The sequence below is a fragment of the Sitophilus oryzae genome, unplaced genomic scaffold, assembly GCF_002938485.1.
Source record: "Sitophilus oryzae breed Bouriz unplaced genomic scaffold, Soryzae_2.0 scaffold_1297_pilon_pilon, whole genome shotgun sequence".
Lineage (NCBI taxonomy): Eukaryota > Metazoa > Arthropoda > Insecta > Coleoptera > Curculionidae > Sitophilus > Sitophilus oryzae.
The window spans coordinates 10,648,521-10,670,435 of NW_022145945.1; the positions used below are offsets into that span (position 1 = coordinate 10,648,521).

The window sequence follows — 21,915 nt, forward strand, 5'->3', positions numbered from 1 at the left end:
CCTCCTCTTGTTTAAAAAAAATTAAAAGCTTAAGTGTCCCACGCTACCCGGTTCTCCCCTAATATAAATAACGTACTTAGTATATGATCGAAAAAAATCGATGTCATATTAACCATAGCGATGAGGATCGAAGACATTTTATAGGTAGGTGTATAAAATTACATTATGGATACCTACAGTTGCCAACACTGGCGTTCATATAGAACCGTTCTAACAGCCTCTGTCAATGCCACATTCTTCTACTCATAAATATATCAACAATGTACCTTCAACCGCGCTCCATCCAATCGCATACAGACTCCTCCCACATCGCACATCCATTGGCTCACACCATCCATTTTATTGCCTCACGTTAGGCGTGACCAATTTCCATCGATAATTCTTCATCGTTCGCCTTCATTAGCGGTCCAGTTCCACTCAAACGATCGACCAAGTGAGCCAGAAGCGTGAAAAACGTCGAAAATTTACCGATACACAAAAAAACGAGTTGTTGGAAATGGTTTCAAAGTGTGACTGGGTAAAAAGGGGCGGTGTTATGGATGAGGAAAGTGAGCTTTAGAGTGGAAGGGGTGGAGAATAGATAGAGACAGACACTTGGAACGTTTTCCGGTGATTTTATCTGGACGAGCACGCACCGATTCGCTTGGGATAGTGGAAAATTGGACGGTGCGGAGCGGATAATAAGTGTGGCGAGGCGAAAGCTATTTGGAAATAATACGAGATTTTTTTGGAACGGTTTTCCGGAAGTAGATTGTGATATTTCATTCGGTTGATTGACTGTAAAGTGCTTTGTATAGTTTAAAATCTATAAGAAAAGTGTTTTTGTATTATAGGCAGTCAATATCAATAAAAGAAATATGGATAATGGTAAGTCAATCAATATATAGATACAGAGATTATCGAGATATCTGCTTCCCTTCATATACCTAGAGAATAGTAGATATATAGCCTAAACCGTACCTAATTACCGCTTTGCAAAATAGTTAAACAATTTACCAAATTTTTCGTATTGATGGTTTTAATTTCTGTGAACATTATTTAATTTAATCTCTTTCACTGATATTATAGATATAGGTATTTTTCTAATTTTTATTGACATTATATCAACAGAAAAAAACAGAGGTATGAATTTTTCAATATTTTTTTTATTTATTTTTCATGTATCTACCTATACCATCTGAAAAAGGGACGCCGACTTTTATGAAACCTCGTGGGTGCTCATCAAATATGAGTAAATGTAACAAATTTCCAGATTGTTGCCTTTATTTTATACCTATTTATTACACTTTTTTATACATAATGAAATTAGGAAAATACGATATAAATTTGTCCTTTTTACAATTTTGAGGAAAAAGCCAAAGCAATAAGACTCTTAGTAGAATTGACGGATATCGTTGTTTACTTCCAATTTAGAATAATTACTGTTAATATACAGGGTGTGTCTTAAATAAATACAAATATTTCCTTTTCATTCAAAATACAAATATCTGAGGTGGAGGCTGAAGAATCTGTCTCCATTTTCACCTAACTCATTTCTCTATATCTCAGTCTCTCCTTATAGACCTGATACCGGTGTTGTCCCGAGGAAAAAAATAGAAGATAGATCTCTTTCTCTATATTGTCTGCTTGGATTTGAGGTTAGTTCCTATTGTGAGGACCTGAGGCACGGCCTCCCTCCCTTGAGTTGATGGCTTGCAAACTTGATGTCCTTACATTATTGGAGTTCTGGTGATACGTCCCTGCATGCTTGCTCCCCGGTGTTGGTTGGCTTTCCATCCTGGCTTTTCCTCTCCTTGCCGGTAGGTAAGGTTCTCGCTCTTTCTCTCTTTCTTGTCCTATGGTGGAGATGCGCCAGGTTGATTCTTGGTTCTTTTGCTCTCCCCCTTTTACTTTTTCTGGAGCAAATCCATCGTGGAGCAGTCGGAGGTATTTCTGTACTCCTGCTTCGCTGAAATCTACTCTCAGCGGGTCGTCTATAGCCCGCCTACATGCTTGGTTGGCCCATGCAGGCCGGGTAGAGTAAACGATAGCTTCTGTAGCCTGTTGGGTTTAGAGGTATAGGCTACCGACCCTTACTAGAGGACGTTCTGACTTGTGTGCCATTTGTGGAGGCTATATGGTCTCGCGCAGCTGCCTTCTGCCTCTCATGTAGTTTCCTTATTAGTGGTCCCATGGAACTTGCACTGTTAATGTTTTCAATGTGGTTAGGAGGTTTCCCTCCAGCTTCACCGCAAGGGCTAGTCGGTCCACTGCTACAGATCCACGCATGTAGATGTAAGGGAGACGAGAATACAATGGGGTGTCCTGGTTCCTCAAGGTTGAGGCCAGTAGAGGCTAGTCTTCTATTTAGCCACGCATCCTTTTGACCACCCGCCGCCCTCGTATAATTTAGGTTTTTGCATGGTGAAGTTGTCTCCTCTTGGTCCGGGCGGTCAAGCCAAGATGAACTTCAAACAGGGGAGGTAGGACAAGCGTAAGGAAGCATCTCATTCCTGTGCGAAACACTTCCTTTTCAGTATCGATAGGGTTAGATACTGCGGGACATTTCTGAGAAAGACTGTCAACTAAATTGTGTTTGCAGGACAGGTCTCTATCGCTCCCCAATCTGCACATCGTAGATGGACTGGAGAATGATATACTCTATAAATAGTAGTGGCGGATCTAGAGATTGAGTCTAGGAGGGCTAGTGGCAATTTAAATAAGTAATAAATTGAGAATGGTATTATGGCTGGGCGGAAAGAAATACTTATACTTTGATTGATTTGGATTTCTAACCATTTTCTTAATCTTCAGGCAAGTTTCGATGCTGATTATAGGTACGGAACAACCCAAACTGTACCAAGACCCGCATTTCTATAAACTTATAACCGTAAATAAACGCGAACTTCTAAACAATAACATTATATGTATGTAGGTAAATTTAAGTTTCTGTATGGATGTATAATATTATAAGAGTATTATTATTTAAGATTTTTAGTTACAACCAGTGGCGGATACAGAGGGGGGCTAATGGGGTCTAATGGGGTCCTCCCTAAAATCTGTAAATTGTATTAAATATTAGGCTTTTGGGTTAAAAATTACCCCTAAAGCATATTCTACATTACTTTTTATTTGGGCCATCCCTAAAATAAATTCCTGTAGGTATCCTCCGCTGGTTACAACATAAGATTTTATAAAGGAACTATACAGATATTAGAACTGGAGCCTAATCCGGAAAAAAACTCTAAGAATTTAATTTGTAGGTTGGCTACTTTTATTTTATATAGATATATTATTTCTGAAAAATGTTATACTTTTGACTTAGATAACTATTGATAGGCAGGGCATATTTTACCATAAGGCCCATAAGGCCAGGGCCTTGGGCCCAGTGGTCTAAAGGTTGTAAAATATTCATAATTTCAAATGTAAATTTACACAGCAGAGAAAAAAACAACAGTTACCTCTGATACAGAAAATAGAATTCAATAAAATAAGCTTTAGATTGATATAATTAATGCATTTTTTAAAATGATTTATAAATTTATATCAAAGATACCGGCACCGGTGATTCCCCAATCTAAAAACAACGTTTTATTTTTTTAACCCAAACTAACAAAAGAATTTTTGAATTTTATTGGAAAAGGGGGCCCGAATTTTTACTTGGGCCCGACCAGATGAAAAATAGGCCCTGTTGATAAGTAAATAAGATGATATCGTGGATAACAGATTTGTTGATGAAGTTTATTGATAACTTTTCAAATGCAGTAGTTTTTTGTAAACATGTTCAGCGAAACACGCTTCCAGTTTTAACATTAAGTACCTATAAAGAGTTTTGGGGTGTTTTGGTGAATCCTATATATTATACTGTTTTTTGTGATATTTTTCAAACACATTTTCAAATAATAATTTTCAAATAAACGATATAAGTGGGTGTCAAAAAATGTAACCCATCACCTGGTATACGTGAACTTATACATAGATACCTATATAATATATATATTTTGGTCTAAGAAATTATGTCAGGAATTTGAAAGGGAGCGCCTGAAATGGGGTAAGGGCAATATGTTTCTTATTAAAGGTTAATAGCTAGGGTCGGGAATATGCCATTTTCATACCTTGTCGAAAGTTTTCAAAAATATATTATCCATGATCTATTTTTAACTTACTGAATGCGCGCGTGATGTTTCCTTTTATTATAAGGATTTTAAACCTTAAAATATATGTACGTATATATAATATACAGGGTGGTCCGAATGGTGTTCCGGAAACTTCGGCAGCATATTCTGCAGATTAAATTAATTAAAAAAGTTCGTATAAATGTATGTCCTAAAATGATTAGTTTCGGAGATACAGGGTGTAGAAATTTCATTTTTATTTCGATTTTTCAAATAATTTAAGAAGTAACGTCAATATTGGGATGAAAATTGGTGTCTGGGAGTTTTTGGACATGAGAAATTTGATTTTCATGTCAATATGACTCCAACGTGTAGAGGGCGCCACCTACATATGCTTTAAGCATAGATAAATGAAACAAGTTTAGATTGGAAAGTGCCCATAAGGACAATGTAAACACTATTTGGCGCTATTCTTGCAATGGTCGCGACCCAAAACTTTTGAAAATTTCGGAGCGGTTCGGCTTTTTCCGTAATTATATCGCCAAATATTGTTTATTCAAATTTATTATTATTTTCGTTTACTTTTATAAATAAAATACAATGTATTGCATACAAGAAACTTTATTTTATATAAGGACGCATGTATGAAATACCTATGAAACATTGGAAACCGACGTTATGCCACGATCAACGATGGTTTTTGTAGCTCACAGTTCACAGCACAGCTTTTTAAGTTTTTAATGCCACTTTTTCACAATTACCACCGGTTGGAGTAAATAAAACTTGAATTAAACTCACAAGATAGCAATAATTTCTTTGAAAATGGACGCTATAAACACTTTTCGGAATTTCTTTAATGAGAGCGGTTTAGATTTTGAAAGATTATTATGATTTTTGAAGATTCTGACTTTGACAAGAGAAAATTATTTCTGTTTTTGTTTGCCGTTGTTCTTAGCGACCGCCATGCGACCGCTATAACAGCGCCAGATCGCGTATAACGGTCGCGACCCAAAATAATTTCGCGACCTAAAATTTTTACGGGCTTTCCAATCTAAACTTGTTGCATTTATCTATGGCTTTAACTGCTGAGTAAAAAAATATACATTTTTACAACTTTTTTTACATAAAAAAGGTCTCTTGGTAAAAATCGCTACGAGTAATGGTTCTCGAGATATTTGAAATTGAAATTATCAATACCTGTCATCATTGACAAATTAAACATGTCGACTAAATAGTTATTAGACTGAAATCTTAAATATGAAATCTTTTTGTGCCAAAAGTTCAGCAGAAACTGTTTAATCATCATTTTTTCGCAGAAAAAATTATGATTAATTTAAAAAAATAAAAATTTATTATTTCAGTCAAATAACTCTACTCAACGTGTGCTTATTTTTTGTCAATAATGACGTGTATTGACTATTTCCATTTTAAATATCTTGAGAACGGTTGCTCGCAGCGATTTTTACCAAGAGACATTTTTTAAGTAAAAAGTCATGGAAATGTAGTTATTTTAGTCAGTAGTTTTATACAGGGACCGTCGAAAAGTTATTACTCTTCAAAACAGTCAAAACGCATGTAGGTGGCGCCCCCTACAAATAGAAGTAATTTTGACATCAAAATCAAATTTCTCGTATCACAAAACTCCCTGATACCAATTTTCATCCAGATAGAAATAAAAATGAAACTTCTACACCCTGTATCTCCGAAACTAAGCATTTTAGGATATACATTTATATAAACTATTTTACTTATTTTTATCTACAGAATATGCTGCCGAAGTTTCCGGAATACAGTTCGGACCACCCTGTATAGATAGATTTAAGTATATGTATCTTTAAATATATTTAGGTATCTACTTATAGATATCTATAATTATTGATTTATCATTATTAAGAACCTTTAATGTCTAAATGCGGGAAAAAGCTAGTAACTAAATTAATCAAAAAAATAAAACGGTCCTGCGATTCAGGGCCTATTTTACCATAAGGCCCATAAGGCCCGGGCCTTGGGCCCGGTGGTCTTGGGGGCCCGTTAAAGGTCGTGAAATATTCATAATTTCAAATATAAATTTACATAGCAAAGAAAAAAAAACAGTTACCTCTGATAAGGAAAATAGAATTAAATCAAATAAGCTTTAGATTGATATAATTAATGCATTTTTTAAAATTAGAATTAATTGTTTTTTTTTATTATTTATTTTGTTAAATATAATAATGTTTATTTATTTTTTAAAATTATTAAAAAAATAAAAATAAAAATAATTGTTTTATTTCTTTAACCCAAACTAACAAGAGAATTTTTGATTTTTTTTGGAAAAGAGGGCCCGAATTTTTGCTTGGGCCTTAGGGCCCGACCAGATGAAAAATAGGCCCTGCTGCGATTAGAATAACAAACGTGCCACTTTGAAATTCAATGTTTTAATGTCAAATTGACTTTATTTTAATTTTTTAATGTCAAATTGACTTTTTTTTAAATGAAAAATTCGATTTTTTAGGTTATTTGATCATTATAGTTAAAGTCATAGTTTCACGTGGTTTCTTCTATCTTCTTCTATAAAAAAAAGAATGTTCTCCACGTCATTGGCGTAACTACAGGGGTGTCCGGGGATGCCGGGCCCCCCCAGGTACTGCTGGGCACCCACCAGAGAAATCCTAAACTATGACTCTTGGCTACGTATTAATTTTTATTTGCTTGTGATGCAGTAAAAATTACGTTTTCTAGTTATGTTTAGTTAATATTATTTTGTTTTGTGCAAAAAATGTGTTAATTTTTATTTTTTTAGAAAATTTGTAGGTATTTAAGTAATCTACGGGAACATGGTTTGATAACCAAGCCTATGAAATTTATAGAAATTCATGTAAACTTTTTATTCAAAAAATGTGTTTTTTTAAATTATTTTTCATTTTTAAAAAAACAAAAGCCCTAGAACCCCCCGTTCTCATCCCCCCCCCAGGATAAATTGCTAGTTACTCTAATGCTTCACGTATGTCTTAACTAATTTTTAACTCTATGGTCTTAACAGTCTTAACTACTTTTTCTAAAATCCATCATCAGAGATATCGCGTTATGAATGCAATTCAAATTCTCTTCTCAACCTTTTATACAGAAATCAATGAATAATATCTGCTCATTTCAGCCATAGATAACAGATTTCAGTTTAATATCGCTATCACTTCGGACACTTTAGTATTGCGATGAAAAATAATTATAAAAATTATAAATACCTATAAATGTAAATTATGGGTATGGGAGACATGTTAGAATATTTTATCACAAAATATACTTGATATATTTCTAGTACCACTTATCAGAAGCATGTACAGTTTTAATGGAGTATGGAAAAACAACAATGTTTACGTGGATGTTTATCGAAGGTCTATATTTACATAATGTAGTCACGTTTACAGTTTTCCAAGAGTATTTACACATTTTATATATTTATTACTTTTATATACCTATGGGCTGGTTGGATATTTTCTGTTGTGATGACGTTAATTTGGTTAACTGTCATGATTGCCATGAAAGTAAGCAAAAATTTGGATTGTTACCTAATTTAATTATTTATTCGAGAAATTTTAAATAAGATAATGCGTATCGTACATTTCAAAATTATGAACGAAACAATCTTTCCAAGATCATAAACATTTTAGATATTTCTTTAAGTAAAAGACTGGTATTTGGTGGTATTTAAAAAAATGCAGATTTACTTAACGGCTACTTTTTTAAATATTTTTATAAAATGTTCTAGATAAAAATTAATTATTTTTTTTTAATAATTATAAATTTTATATATCAATGTTTTAAATATCAATAAACTTATTTAAATGTTGTTATAAAGTCAACAATAAAATTATATAAGTATGCTTTCTATTATCTGACTGACGGATCTGGAACAGGTTTAACTATAAGAAATACTCGACATGCTGTTATATATTTGCTAAATATTTTAAGGTAGCAAAACAAAATACTAATTCACCACAATACATTAAAATACCGATTAGTGATTTATCTTGCTGTTTTAAAATCAAAGTTTCCAACCTTTGGCTTGAAGGCAGAAGGCAATAGTGATATTAAGGCGATAGGAGCAGATAATATTCATTGATCTGTAGCAAAAAATCAAACTAGCCCAAAGAAAGAAATTTATGTAATAGAGACTTTTTGCAGCTCCTAAATTAACTTTTTTAAATTTCTAGCTCCATTATGGTTAACGATATTAACGACAACGAATCTGTCGAATTTAAAAAGAAGAGATTTTGCTGGGACAAAATAACGATTCCGTTATTTATTTCGCGTCGGCGCAGAAATAAAATGAAAATCAACTAACTTAAGAAGTTATTTATTAATTTTGTGTACATATTTTTTGTTTATGATTATTGTGGAGAAATCCAGTGGAACCTTGTTTATTTCCATAGATAAATGACGTATAATGTTTCTTTCCTTTCCATTAGAAAGTTAGATGACCAGCTGAATATGAACTAAAAGCAGATATGCCAGATTGTGTTTGCATAACTCCGTTGAAATAAATAAAAACTAATTATTCCAATTGATCTTGTATTTTTTACAAAAAAATATTGCAGATTGGTTTCCATAATAGTTTATTCTCATCTAAACCTGCCGCTAAACGGCCTAGCTACGTTGAAACACCGGTTCCCATTAGAACACCGAAGTTAAGCGACGTAAGGCGATACTGGTGGATGGACGGGTGGCCCGTTCGAAACTCTGTATCGTGCTGTTGTCCAAGGGAAAAGTGTAAAATCTATTGATACACACTGCTCATTCACGCCGGTTCGAGGCCGGATGAGATCGGATATCTCGTGAGTAAGAGTTAATTTAGACACTTCCTAAGTCGGTAAGCCACTGACCATGATATGACCGAGGACGGCGGTTCGGATTCCGCGTAAACAAAGTAGGCCCCGTCCAGATTAGCCCTGGCAGCAAAAAGGAGACGTTAACTGAAATCATTACTATCATCTAAACCTTAAAATTGCAGTGTATTTTATTTAAATTCTTTTTAAAATTTTAGTAATTGTAAATAAATTCACTCATATTTTGAGCATTCCGGCAACACTGACGTTTAAGGATAAGGATAAGAATAACGATAAGGTATTCCTTATTCCTCCTTAATTAACGGAAACCGATATGGTTAATAACGATAACGGAACGTGTGTTTGAGACTGCGCATATACCTCGGCATATACCAATGCATAATATGTCGCAGTCACATAGTGTATTCCGTCTTTTCGTGAAGATCCTAGTCACTTCATGAAGGGTCGGTTAGGTTATCCTAGTCACTTCATGAAGGGTCGGTTAGGTTAGCAGGCTAGTTATGTTATTAGCTTAGTTTTTTTCATTAAGTGACTAGGCTCTTCGTGAAAAGACGGAATACACTATGAGACTACGACACATATACCCATAATAACGATACCCATAAAGGCCTGAAAAAATAAGAGCTGCAAGAAGTCCCTAATGAAAATAATTTATTTTATTTTGACGAAGTATATTACAATAAAACCTTAACCTAACGAAATATAAAGAAAATGCATTCTAACTTAAGCTAAAGATTTGGTGGATATAGTTTTGAAATTTCAAAAAAGAACAGATGCATATGTCGCCAGTAATTGATTTTTTAAACAAAAATTCGGCAAGGTACCTATATATCCAACAAAAACAAGAGCCTCTTCTCTACCATATCGAGGAATCCCTCCTGCGTGATATATCTCCACATTCCCTCTATATTCTGAATATGAATAGTTGCATCATTTGAATTTACATAATTTATTATATTGAATGATTGCTAGCGAACTGCTAAAATCTCTCGTCGTTCAGAGTGTCTAACTTCAACAATCGGATACTATTGTTGTGTCTGGCAGGATCCGTTCCTGAATAAACCGAAGTAAAGTTTTACGCACTTCGATTCGAAACAGGTACCAAAAATATCTTCTTCGAATCTCTTTGAATACCTCGAGTTTAAATATCTTCGAATACCGCCAAACACCCACTATATCCTTCTATACGACGCGCGACGTCCCCTATTGTATTTGCACTTGCCAAATTCAGCCTCATCAATTTCAACAATCTTCCCGGGACCACCTAGTCTTTGGGAATGGTTCAGGCTCCCTTTTATACAGACTTCGTTAAGACTGAAGTTTATAAGATCTAAGATTAAGACGACCAATCAACAGCTGTTCTGTCACAATATTTTAGTTCCCTCATCTCATTATAAAATTTTGACGCGGAAGTCTTAACCAAAGACAGTGAAATATGGCTCATTTTCTATTGACACCTGACTGACTTCGAAAACCATGTACCTTTTTTTCCATTTTTCTTTGTAATACATTTCTTAATCTTCTTCCCAATTCTATATTTTTTCGAACAGGTGTTTAATAAAGTATAAACGTTTATATCTAGTCTATTCGTACAGGTATTACATTGAGAATATATCTATCAACTACTCTATGGTCCACCAGAAACTGAACTACACGTCTTTTATCGCTTAATAACTGAATAAATTTCCTTATTGAATAAAGGCAGTTGTACAGCATTTTCGCTTAAATTTTTTAAAATTATTAGTTACTAAATAACAGTAAATGATAGACGACATGGACAAATTATGACATATGTAAGGCAGTGTTGTATCTATTATAGTTCTAGCTTTGGTTTTAGTTTAGTTTGATTAACCAAACAAAGAAGAAAAACAAAAAAGGGAAACCAACCTTTAAACCAACGCTATAAAGCTATATACTTTAGGAAGGAGCATATCAAAAATCTTTGGTCCACCGCGATAGGACTCAAATATGGCCGACTTAAGTTCCGGTTTATCAGTACCGTTCTAATTTTATTTAAAAAATGTAAAACTATGATCTAGGGTAGACGTGGGGTAGACTCAATAATTTTTATTTATTTTACGTTGTGAATAAATGTTGGTAGTTTTTAAAATTGTTATAAAAACATATTATAATAAAAATAGATAAGTTTTAATAATTATTTATTAACACAAACATCTGATACGCTACTGAAGCAGGTAAGTCAAATTGACGTATCTAAATTGTTTGACATCTAATCTTTGACAAGTAGTAAATAAAAGCAAAAATGCAAGAAAAAACATATAATTAGTTAATTTAAGTGAATTTCATAAATGATCGGTTTACTACACGTATGTATATTATACAGGGTTGTTCACCACATACGACACGGACTATTGTAGCTAAACGATGAGATTTTTACAAATTGTAAGTTTTGGGTTCGATGAAGGACTATTAGAGGTACAATTTAAAAATAATTTTACAAGATACAGAGTGTCCCAAATAAGTAAAAAATATCAAAGTTGTATTTTTTTAAATAGAACACCCTGTATATTATTACATTTTTAGTTTCTACGATTAAAATAAAGGTAAATTTAAATAAGGTTTATTTATACTTAAACCTTACCGTTTTTGAAATATTTTCAATTTTGTGAAATTGCAGTAAAAATTTTAAGGCTTCATTTCTCCAAGGGTATCAAAGTTTTTAATACTAAATATTTACTGAAGTTTATTTACTGATCAGTTATTGTGTTGCAATAATAAAAATAATACTACCTTATACAAAGTGTCTAAAAATTTATTTTAAATAATTATTAGCTTCAAACGGCAATAACTTGTTTAATTTAAATGGAACACCCTGTATATTTTACGAGAATCAGATGCACAATTTAATTGTCTATCAAATTATGTTATACCATTTTTTACCTATCTCTTTAAGTTTCCGTAGAAAATGCATTTTCTTAATTTATTAACAAACACAATTAAGTATGTAATTAATTAGTATATGGGCGGAAATAATGGTGTTATATTTAATTAATGGTATACTCTTTTATAAAAATTTAAATAGTTTTCTTTTTGCATACGAATGGGCTAGTAATATTATCGTTTTGCTAAAAACTAGTCTGTACATTTTGTACATTTGTTGCTTTAAAAACAATCTAAAATGTCAATATTCCATGGATATATTGATAAATGAGGTCTAAATTATAAGAAAATGCATTTTCTACGAAAAGTTGACGGGATAGGTAAAAAATGGTATAATACAATTTGATAGACAATTTAATTGTGCATCTGATTTTCCTAAAATATACAGGGCATTCCATTAAAATTAAAGAAGTTATTGCCGTTTGAAGCTAATAATTATTTAAAATAAATTTTTAGACACTCTGTATAAGGTAGTATTATTTTTATTATTGCAACACAATAACTGATCAATAAATAAACTTCAGTAAATATTTAGTATACTAATATATAACTTTGATACCCTTGGAGAAATGAATGCTTTAAAATTTTTACTGCAATTTCACAAAATTGAAAATATTTCAAAAAACGGTAAGGTTTAAGTGTGATAAACCTTAATCAAATTTACCTTTATTTTAATCGTAGAAACTAAAATGTAATAATATACAGGGTGTTCCATTTAAAAAAATACAACTTTGATATTTTTTATTTATTTGGGATACTCTGTATCTTGTAAAAATATTTTTAAATTGTAGCTCTAATAGTCCTTCAACGAACCCCAAACTTACAATTTGTAAAAATCTCATCGTTTAGCTACAATACTCCGTGTCGTATGTGGTGAACAACCCTGTATATATATAACCTAACCTAACCTAACCTAATCAAATTCAAATGTGTCAAATGAATCGTCAAACAGAACTGTCAAGGATCCCCACCCTAGTGTCCTTCTTCCGCCCACCATGCATGAATACATGGATAGCATTTATGCTCCTTCCTTAGTCTTCTTATTCAAATGCTATATAGGTAGACATTAACTTATATATGGTCCAGCGCCCGTCAAATTATTACTTGGTTTAAAACTTTCAGTTTAAAATGAGGAAATAGAAAATTTTCATTTCAATTTAGAACAACTTCTACGTTTTCATTCAATATATTTTTTTAAAAACAAGTAATTAACAAAAAATACATGAAGTCCATTCATGATATACATTATTATGAACTTCTAATTCTATTGTGATAAAAATTTAGAAAAATTAAACATATTTAACATGTGCAGTTTTAGTCATAGAAACCAACAGTAATAGTAATGCACCGATTCATTCATATTTATATATTAATTTTTTTAATTAATTAATTTTAATTAAAAACTTTCCAGAAAAATACTTGAAAAATCGAGAAAAATATTTCAAGAATAACATGTTACCTTATAGTAGTGGCAACACCGCTTAGTTTTCCATATGCGAAATGCGAACGCATACCATGACAACTGGCAACTGGCTAACTGGCAACACATATCAGCTACATTCCGCTTCAATGTAGTACTGCCCATGTACTGCCAATGATTTCCAAATAAAGCAGTTCATAGTTTTTATACGAAGAAATTTTCAATTAAAAGATTGTAAAAGGAAGTTATGAGTAGGTATCCCTGAGGTATCCTTAATCAGTATACTGTTTTTACCCCGCCCAGCATCCTTCACCGCTCCAAGGTCCCTAAGTTTGGTTGAAAAAATAATTAAAATAACACAATTTCTCTCCTCCGCTAGTATATTTGTAATACCTAAGGACAATAGAATGTGAATATAAAAAAAATGTCCATTCATAATAAGCCGAAAACCGTATATGCAATAATTACCAAAAAAAATAGTGTTACGGATTCCGTGGGTCCACTAATTTAAACTCACGATAAAATACTTAACGAATTTATTTTCTCACTTTATACACAATTACTAACTTATAACACACAACAAACTAACTATTTATAAGATTCCTTCACCAAATTGTCCGATTTTCAATTTCCACGCGGTATATTCAAATTTCAAAAACTGTCTACTTCCCCAACTGTCGTAAGCGCTCCTTTTATATAGCTGTGGTGAGTGTTTCGTGAACAATCTAAAATTATCGGGACGGGTCCGCCATCTACTAGTACATTCTATTGTCTGCTTCGCTTACTTGTCGACTTGATTAAGAGATGGCGCTACAACAAAATATTGTCTTCAGGTTTCTGGACACGTTGCGGTTTTAGTTGCTCGCTTCTCCGACAGATGGCGCCACATACACCTTGACATTGCCCCCTTCTCAAATTTGATCGTCCCGATCAAGGTTCCTGTCTGGTATCTCTTCAATCGATCCAGATGAACTACTTTCATCTTACTTCTAGGGCTGCGTTGAATCCGGTACACAACATCATTTATCCTCTTGATGACTGTATAAGGACCTTCCCATGCTGGAGTTAACTTTGGGGACCTCCCTTTCTTGCGCTGTGGGTTATATAACCATACCATATCGTCCTGTTGAAATCCCGTAGAATTGGCTCTGAGGTCGTAACGAGCTTTCATCCGGTCACTGGCTAGCGTAATCTTACTTCTTACGGCCTTATGAATTTCCATTAACCTTTCCTTCAGTTCATCCGCGTAGTCCTCTACATTTGTGGTGCCGTCGTCTGGTGATCCGAACACCAAGTCACAAGGCAACCGTAATTCTCGACCAAATAAAATCTTCGATGGTGAAAGTCCGGTGGTGTTGTGAACTGCACTTCTATACGCCATTAGGAACAGCGGTATGTGTTGATCCCAATCTCTTTGATGTTCGGCCACCATTTTCGAGAGGTGTTCTTCAATGGTCTTATTGAATCTTTCGACCATCCCATCAGACTGCGGATGTAAAGCTGTTGTCCTAGTCTTGTGAATACCAAGCAGATCACACATCTTCTGGAACAGTCTTGACTCGAAGTTCCTTCCTTGGTCAGTGTGAAGCTCTAAGGGAATTCCAAATCTACTGAAGACATTATGACTAATACTTCAGCTACAGTCGATGCTTCTTGGTTTGGAATGGCAAAAACTTCTGGCCATTTACTGAAATAATCCATCGCCACTAAAACGTACTTGTTGCCCTTGTGCGTTTCAGGGAATGGGCCTGCAATGTCAACAGCGATTCTTTCGAATGGCAGTCCAACGTTATATTGTTTCATTTTTCCCCTAGATCGAGTGCTTGGTCCTTGGCTGGCTGCACAAATTTTACATTGTCGACACCATTTCTTGACATCTTCGCAATAATCCACCCAGTAAAAGCGATCTCTCAGCTTGCTCAAGGTCTTGTTTACCCCAAGATGGGCTCCAGTTTTACCACCGTGAATTTCTTCCAATACCTGGGTAACTTTCTTCCTTGGTACCAGTAACTGAGTTGTTACTGTGCTGCCATCCGCACTTTCCCATGTGCGCTTTAACAATCCATTCTCAATAACCAGTGAATTCCACTGAGCCCAGAGAGCTTTGAAAACGAGCCCTCTGTCCGCAATATCCTGCCACGGTGGTCTCTCGCCGTTACCTTCCTTGAGCCGTAGTATTGCTCCGATGTCTGGATCTTCCATTTGATCTTTCCTCAATTGTGTCGTCGTCCACTGTTCATCGGTTCCAAGTTTAAAACTCCTTATCATGACAGTGCCTTCACGTTGTTCCGTTTTACAGCAGTGCTTACAATCGGTTTGACAGGGTCTTCTGGATAAACCGTCTGCGTTACCATGCATTTTTCCAGCACGATGTTGGATGGTAAAGTGATACTGTTGGAGCTTCTCGAGCCATCGTGCTATTTGACCTTCAGGTTGTTTCATCTCCATAAGCCACTTGAGAGCCGCATGATCTGTCCTAATTAAAAATTCTTGGCCGTACAGATATTTATGAAAATGATCAACTGCCTTCACAATTGCTAGCAGCTCCTTCCGGGTAACGCAGTAATTCCTTTCTGGTTTGGATAGAACTCGACTGTAATATTCTATCACTCGTTCTTCGCCATCTTGCACTTGTGATAGCACTGCACCTATGCCGATATTGCTGGCGTCGGTATCCAGGATATACCTCCCTTGTTGTTGCGGGTAGGCTAGAATAGGACTTGAACATAAAGCCGCCTTAAGTCTTCCAAAGGCTACATCACAATCGGTGTTCCATTCGTAGCCGACTTCATCACCTGTAAGTCTATGTAAGGGTGCAGCTATATTGGCAAATCCCTTGACAAATCTTCTGTAATAGGTGCATAAACCCAGAAAACTTCTAAGTTCATGTTTGTCGCGAGGTTTAGGCCAATCTTTGATTGCAGCGATTTTCTTCTGGTCGGTGTAAATTCCGTCTGCCGAGACTACATGACCCAAGAATTCCACTTGTCGCTGGAATAAGCTACACTTCTTCGGGTTCAAGTACAGGTGAGCATTCCGTATGCGTCCGAAGACTTCTTCTAAATTTCGCAAATGCTCCTCAAAAGTTCTTCCCATAACCAATACATCGTCGAGGTAAACCAAGCACGTTTTCCAAGTTAATCCTCTTAACACCACCTCCATGAGACGTTCGAAAGTGGCTGGAGCATTGCATAATCCAAACGGCATGACCTTGAATTGGTATAGTCCGTTTCCTGTAGAAAAAGCCGTCTTTTCTTTGTCTTCCTCGTCCAGACCAACTTGCCAGTATCCACTCTTTAAGTCGAGAGTGGAGAACCAGCACGAACCTGCCAGTGTGGTTAACGTGTCGTCTATACGTGGCAGTGGGTAGCTGTCCTTCTTAGTGACGTCATTGAGCTTCCGATAGTCCACGCAGAATCGTGTACTACCATCTTTCTTCGTCACCAAAACAACAGGAGATGACCATGGACTCGATGATTCTTCGATAACTCCATCTTCTAGCATCTTATCTACCATTGTCTCCATTTCTTGTTGTTTGGAAAGGGGCACCCTTCTAGGACGTTGTCGAATCGGCTGAGCATGACCAGTATTAATCCGGTGCTTCACAAAATCCGTTCTTCCACTGTTATTTTTCTCAAAAATACTGCCATGCTTTCGCAGGAACTGCTTAGCCTTCTGTTTCTCCTCAGATGTTAGGTGATCCCATGGCTGTTCTAGATGTTTTAATGTTTCTTTGGATGCCATTTGTGTAACAGCTGACGACACTTCATCACATCGGGTGACACTTCTTACAGGTTCGCAGATGGCTATCTTGTCACCTTTTTGAATCTTGACACAATTCGGGAAAACATTCGCAATTCTGATCGGTATATTCTTGTCGGTGTTCACCAATGACTTTCCTACTAAGTACCTATCTTGTTTCTTGTCGCCACTTTTTACCAGTCCAACACAGCACCCAGCGATTTTCTCCACTTTACCGAATACGATCTTCTCGGTATTACCAGGTATCACCACAGTTTCCGCTGATCTTACATCCATTCTGCCTGGTCCTCGTCTGGAGATAACATGAACTCTTCATTTCCAATATTTAAGATATTTCTCTGGTGATCGAACGAAAATCCATGTTGACGAATCACATCCATGCCCAAGATGAAGTCATCTTCAATATCTGCCACTAAAACGCTATGCTGGAACTTCAAATTTCCTAACTTCAGTTCGACGATAGCCTCTCCGTACAACGGCCATTTCCCCCGTAACTGTACGTAAACACACTCTTCTTCTCAGAGGCACCAGCTTCAATCCTTGCACTGAGTTAGCCCGCACCAACGAAACCATAGCGCCAGTGTCCACTGTCATTCGGATTCCCTTTCCATTGACTTTCCCGTCGATCACCAAACTGTCAGCGGTTCTTCCTAGATTTCTAATGGAAAAAATCCTTGGGGCTCTGTTCTCCCCAGTCAATACTCGCCCCTTAGTATTGACTGATTTTAGTTTTCCTGGTGCCTACGTTCTCTGGATGGTGAACGGGATCGCATTTGAACGCGGCAATACCGTTTAATGTGGCCATTCCTGCCACCTCTAAAGCACCTTATGTCCTGGAATCTTCTCTGGTTTTCTGTCTGGGTGTTGCTGACTCCCTTGTTTATTAGTAGCTCACATAGTTTGTCGACTTTCTTACACATCTCCTCCAAACCTCTGTGAGTGTTTTCGGGCTGTTCCTCGACCGCTACCGATCTTATCTTCGGTCTAGGGATGGCGCTAAAAGCAGCTTCGATTTCCAGCGCCCTGACCAGTGCTTCGCTGCTGGTAGAAAATCGGGATATTTGCAGCGCCCTCTCTAATTCGTTGTCCCTCAGTCCGCTGATAAAGCACTGAGCAGCGAGTTCCTCCCTAAATCCTTCCGGTGCTTCTGGATATGCCAGGTGTACCAGCCGACGTAAGTCTGCTTCAAATTCCTGCAGACTCTCTCCGGACCTCTGCAGGCGTGTCTTGATCTGGGCCTGGTAAAGTTGGCGTCGATGTTGGTCGCCATATCTTCTGTCCAGTGCAGCGACCAAAGTTTGGTATTCCTGCTGTTGGGCTGCAGGAATAGTTTGCAACAGTTCCAGGGCAGGGCCACGCAGCGCGATGACAAGTGCCGCTGCTTTCTCCTGGTCAGTCCATCCGTTGGCAGCGGCGGCTGCTTCAAACTGACGGTGGTACATTGTCCATGTCGTTTGTCCATCGTAGGTCGGGGCCTTAAGGTTCGCTGTTCCTTGAACGCCAGGTGTCTTTACTTGTACCTTGGTCTTCTGTAGGTCCATCTCCAATCTTTCTATCTTCTGCTGAAGGCGCTCCTCCAGATCTTCTACAGCTTCTTGGAAGTGGTTCTGTTGTTCCTGGCAACGTACTTCCAACATTGATTGTTGCTTTTTTTCCATTTTTTCGAAACTTTTCTTGATACGGTCCTGCTCTTCAAGTTTTTCTTCTTGTCGACGCACTTCAAAACCTTGTAAAATTTTCTCGATCCGGTCCTGTTCCTCTTGTCTTTCTTTTTGATGACGCGCCTCTAAGCCTTCCAGAATTTTCTCAAGCCGGTCCTGTTCTTCTTGTTTATCTTTCTGGCGACGCACTTCTAGATTTTCTACAATTTTCTCCAACCGTTCTTGTCTAATTTCTTGATTCTCCATAAGCATTTTCTGTAGTTGGTCTTGTTCTTCTTGACGTCGTAGTTTTTCCTCTTCTTTTTCTCTACGGAGTCTTTCTTGTTCTTCTGCCTTCTCTCTTCTCATATTCTCCATAAAATCGCCCAATAACTTGCTTACTTCCTCCATTTTCTTCGCTTGTTCTCTTGTACCAACCATAAAAATACTCTAATTGGGTCTAAAAATCTTCCAATCCACTTAATTTCTTCTTAAAATCCTCTTGAATCCCACTTCTGACACCAATTGTTACGGATTCCGTGGGTCCACTAATTTAAACTCACGATAAAATACTTAACGAATTTATTTTCTCACTTTATACACAATTACTAACTTATAACACACAACAAACTAACTATTTATAAGATTCCTTCACCAAATTGTCCGATTTTCAATTTCCACGCGGTATATTCAAATTTCAAAAACTGTCTACTTCCCCAACTGTCGTAAGCGCTCCTTTTATATAGCTGTGGTGAGTGTTTCGTGAACAATCTAAAATTATCGGGACGGGTCCGCCATCTACTAGTACATTCTATTGTCTGCTTCGCTTACTTGTCGACTTGATTAAGAGATGGCGCTACAACAAAATATTGTCTTCAGGTTTCTGGACACGTTGCGGTTTTAGTTGCTCGCTTCTCCGACAGATGGCGCCACATACACCTTGACAATAGTTTAGTGGTGTTATGGAGAAAAAAGTCTACGGGCTCACGGGCTGTAAAGGATTTATTTATCTATACATTTTTCAAATTTGCAACACGAACAGTTATTAATGGCTGTAAATACACGAACAGTTGTTAATGACTGTAAATATAAAATTAAGATTAATAATTAATATTGATGAGGATCATGGAGAATAACAAATTAAAATTAATTAAATATTCTTCTAATAATTTTGTAAGTGAGATATGAAAACCAAGTATCAGAATACTAGTAGAGAAATAGTCGAAAAACATCGTGCCACTGCTTGGCGAATTTGAAGAAAGCATAATTTTAAGTCATTTAAATATTCCGAACACCAAAAATTATTGGACGGGGGTGAAGAACGTAGGGCAATTTTTATCCATTTTTTAATTATATTCAAGTACTTTATTTTGTGAATTGTTTAGTGTTTAATAAATAAATTTTCTTTTTTGAGTGTGATTACTTATCTACAAAATACATATATTATTTGATCTTTAAAAGATTATCGCTATATGTATTATCGCCATATAGGTATATGTAGGTATGTCTATACAGTGTAGTTTTTGTAACTTTTCATCGAGAATATAACTGACAATATTTTTGACAGATCTCTGTAGAAAGAAATCCTAATAGTTTTGTTATATTGTGGCATAACTTGTGTTCGTTATGTTTGATTAAAACTGGCATTATTTTAAGTTTTCACTTAATTTAGTATTTTTATATCTCTTTTGTGTCTCTTTTCTATCTCTCTGAATTCATATAAACCATTCAAAAAGAACAATTTGCTTAATTTTAAGTTCTTTAAAAACTCTGAAATATTTTATTTGAAAAATAAAATGCGGAAAACTTATTCATCATTTTTAAAATTTACATGGGATTACCTATGTCCAGGTCGGCGATGCAACACAAGTTATAATTATGGATATTGGTTACATTTTTATATTAAAAAACAGTGGTGATGAGCAAATGTAAGACCAAGTTCTTGGACTTTTTCTTGCAGTTAATAAGTAGTTTTGGTCTTACAGGGTCCAGTTTTGGTCGTTGTACTGGTCTTGCCGCAAGACTCTTGCAAGTTTTCCATTTTTTTAATAGATTTATATACTAGATGCACTTTCTACATAGAGAGTTTTTAAATAAATAGTATTTTTAGTAATTTCATACAAATATAACTTTAAGGAAAGATATTATTAGGATATTTGCCTGACGAAAATTTTTATTTTTCAATAGATATATTATATTGAATCATCATTTCTTTCTTTAAAATTTTATACATTAGTCGGGAAAACACTATTTGTAATAGGTAAATTAAAACTAATTTTGAATAAATAAGTAACTTTTTTATCATTTTTATAGATACGTGCAAAAAACATGCAAGGTCGCAAGAGTCTTGCATGCTTCATTTTGGTTTTGGTTTGGTTTGGAAGTCTTGCACTGCATTGTAGAGGTGGCAAAGATTGAACGCGTATTAAAAATGAATCGTGAGATTCGATTCACTGTTTAGAATACGGTTCGTTCAATTGAATCGTGGCCAGCACGGATCCAAAAAATTGAACGATGAGTCGTAAAAAAGGGTCGTGAGAATTGAATCGGATCACAATGCGATCGTTCGTTGAAAGAGTCGTGAGAATTGATTCATTGCTTACAAAACTGTTCGTTCAAGAGAGAGTCAACCACCAATATTTAGAACAGAAGCCCTAAACCTAAACAAACGTCATGGGCATAAAATGATAAAATGCAAACAATAAGAATGTTATTTACAAGAAAAAAACTTACCTATTTATGCTGTTCTTAGCATGGGAGTATCTGTAAATTTTTATGCGACTGCAAATAACTATTGTTGGCCTCTGCTCAATATGATAAAAAATGGGTCGCTGTCCTTTTATATGTAAAATTATACGGGGAATGTCATCGATGTTCATTTCCAAGCCAATTGGACGCTAATTAAAGAATCTTTAATAAATAGTATAATATATGAATTGGATTGATAATTTAATATTATTGGTAAAATAATCAATCGAATTATGCCAGTGCCAGTGTCAGAAAGTGATGAAGAACAAATGAAAGAACTGTGTATTTCTTTTTCTATTCCCTTGTAATTGTGTCCGACCAAATTATCGCCGGTAGTGCCATTTACGATTCTTGTTTTTCTGAAACGTAAATTCTGCATGTGGTTCATTCAAATGAACGAATCGTAGGAATCGATTCAATATGAGAAATTGAATCGTGTAATTCGATTCACTAAAAAGAATTGTAATGCACATCATTACTGCATTGGTTTGGATCTTGCAGATCAAACGCTAGTCTTGCCTTTA

At 35.5% G+C, this 21,915-nt stretch overlaps 1 protein-coding gene across 1 annotated transcript in view; it reads left to right on the forward strand.

Annotated features, from left to right (window-relative positions):
- Positions 1-307: 307 nt before the first annotated feature.
- LOC115874757 (paired box protein Pax-1-like) overlaps positions 308-21,915 on the forward strand; it is a 77,419-nt gene continuing 55,811 nt past the window's right edge. The window contains exon 1 of the mRNA XM_030890036.1: positions 308-867. Coding sequence (XP_030745896.1) covers positions 858-867 — 10 coding nt within the window. The 5' untranslated portion in view covers positions 308-857. The remainder of the gene's footprint in view (positions 868-21,915) is intronic.